The 2,500-nt window shown below is 50.3% G+C and overlaps 1 protein-coding gene across 2 annotated transcripts in view; it reads right to left on the minus strand.

Annotated features, from left to right (window-relative positions):
• Positions 1 to 2,283, minus strand: part of LOC113804710 (zinc finger protein chinmo) — a 93,213-nt gene extending 90,930 nt beyond the window's left edge. The window contains exon 1 of one of the 2 annotated variants that reach the window (XM_070118290.1): positions 1,646 to 2,283. In XM_070118290.1, coding sequence (XP_069974391.1) covers positions 1,646 to 1,712 — 67 coding nt within the window. In that variant the 5' untranslated portion in view covers positions 1,713 to 2,283. Of the gene's footprint in view, positions 1 to 1,097 lie in introns of both variants that reach the window. The other variant, XM_070118291.1, reaches the window with a different exon arrangement.
• Positions 2,284 to 2,500: the final 217 nt, after the last annotated feature.

Below are 2,500 nucleotides of genomic sequence, written 5' to 3' on the forward strand. Positions count from 1 at the left end.
ACTCAATAACTGGTGAAAAAAATGGGATATGATTCGGAATCCTACTTCAGAACATAACATGTCAGTTGACAACAATACAAACATACGCACACACACACACACACACACATATGTATATGTATATGAATATGCATATGCATATATATAAGTATATGTATATGTATATGTGTGTATATATATAGGTCTGTGTGTGTGTGTGTGTGTGTGTGTGTGTGTGTGTGTGTGTGTGTGTGTGTGTGTGTGTGTGTGTGTGTGTGTGTGTGTGTGTGTGTGTGTGTGTGTGTTTGTGTGGGTGGGTGGGTGGGGGTGCATGTACGCATATATTCCTATCTATCCATTTCTACATATCAATCTTTCACTCTCTGTTTATCTATCTATTTAATGCTATCTATCTATCCTATCTATCTATCTATCTATCTATCTATATATATATATGTATATATATATATATATATATATATATATATATATATATATATAGACATATATATATATATATATATATATATATATATATATATATATATATACATATATATATATATATATATCCTTCCTCCTACCCTCCCTTTCTCCCTCCCCTATCCATCCCTCCTTTCCTCCCTCCTTCCATCTCTCCCTCCCTTCCCTTCCCTCCTTTCCTCCCTCTCCCTCATTCTCCTCTCCCTTCCGTCCCTCCCTTCCCTTCCCTCCTTTCCCTCCGCCTCAACTCCCTCCTTCCTTCCTTCCCCTCCATTCTCTCCCCTTCCCTCATTCTCCTCCTCCTTCCCCTTCCCTCCATCTCTCCCTCCCTCCCTTCCCTTCCCTCCGTCTCTCCCTCCCTCCCTTCCCTTCCGTCTCTCCCTTCCTTCCTTCCTTCCCTCATTCTCTCCTTCCCTTCGTCCCTCCCTTCCTTCCTTCCTTCCCTCATTCTCTTGCTCCCTTCCGTCTCTCCCTCCCTTCCCTCCCTTCCTACCTTCCCTCCCTTTCTCCCTCCCTTCTCGTCCCTTCCCTCCGTCCCTTCCCTTCCCTCCGTCCCTCCCTTCCCTCCGTCCCTCCCTTCCCTCCGTCCCTCCCTTCCCTCCCCAACGTCCCAAAGGAATGTCCGCTTGTCTTACCTTTAATTACGAGAGTCTCCTTCATCTTCCCTCTTAGGACTCTGAGCCGGACCATGAGAGGGGCACCTCACGCCTCTTCTCTTGTCCTCTTTATCCTCCTCCTCCTCCTCCTCTTCTTCCTCTTCTCTCTCTTGTCCTCCTCCTCCTCCTCCTCTTCTTCCTCTTCTCTCTCTGGTCCCTCGCCGTCCCGTGTATGTGTGTGTGTCTGTTCTATCTCCTTTTCTAAGTCTATCTGCTCTTTCCTTTTATTTACATAAATAGTTTCCTAAGCGTGGGATCTGCTGTCGTAAAAAAGGTAATTGCAAGTAATCTATTTGTACGTCTATTGAGTTCCCTGTTGCTTTGTACACCGAGTGCTCTTGGAAGCTTAAAGAGTCATTAACAGTCAAGTGGATTTATGCTTTGTACACTTCAGTTGATAAGCGCAGATTCTGTTCACGTCTGAAATCCTGAACACTCATATGTGAACTTCAGCTCCACACACGTAGCTCGCAAGAACTTGCCTGAGAAGCGGTTTGTACTTCGTCAGCACATTGCAACTGGCTCACCTGTGTCTCTGAAGGGATCGTGTCCTGCAACAGCCAATGCACTTCGAGTCCTGGAGATCAGAGTCATAATCTCAAGTTTTCATTCAGGTCTCGGCAAGCCTGTGTTCACCAGGTTCGGGTTCTACGCTGCGTTACCCTCGAAACGTCATATGGGAATGCACTGGCTCCCCGCGGCTGCTTATGGACTGGCGTGCATCGGTAATCTCTGTACAGCTGTGCGCGGACGTAAAAACATAATTCGCAGGTGTTCCATACTTGATACGATTGCACCACCTTACAGCAGATACGTTGATAAGAGCCGGTAGGGATTGTTCCCCCAAGTAGCCATGTGCCCTCACTCCGTGGGCGCGCGGGCGTGGAGCTGCAGACACCGCTCGCTGCAGAGGCCGCCCGTCGAGTGCCAGCCTGACGCCGCTTAGTCACCGCTGTGCCCGAGCCTCGACGTCACGCTGGAGCAGAGGGTATCATGAGGTAGCAATTGCAGGAGGTCCGGCGAGGGACAGGGAGGCAGGCGGCGCGCCTTGCAGCAGGAGGGAAGCGACGCCGTCCCGAGCTCCTGCCGGGCGAGTCCTCAACCAGAGTCCGGGCAGAGAGCACTCGCGACACACACACTACGCTGGACCCGCCACCATCCCCGCGCGCTCTGGCCGTATTGATCATGCAACATGTGCAACACAGGCCAGCCCACAAACGCACACACACACATTCCGACACACACACGCACACACACACACACACACACACCGCCCCTCGAGCGCGACCACCGCGATCCTAGCAACATTTTGGCGAACTTTTTTCCCGGGTGACAGGCCAGGCGCGCGCCCGCCCACGCACTCTGCATCTTCGCCAGCAACC

The sequence above is a fragment of the Penaeus vannamei genome, chromosome 41 (genome assembly GCF_042767895.1).
Source record: "Penaeus vannamei isolate JL-2024 chromosome 41, ASM4276789v1, whole genome shotgun sequence".
In the NCBI taxonomy this organism is placed as follows: domain Eukaryota; kingdom Metazoa; phylum Arthropoda; class Malacostraca; order Decapoda; family Penaeidae; genus Penaeus; species Penaeus vannamei.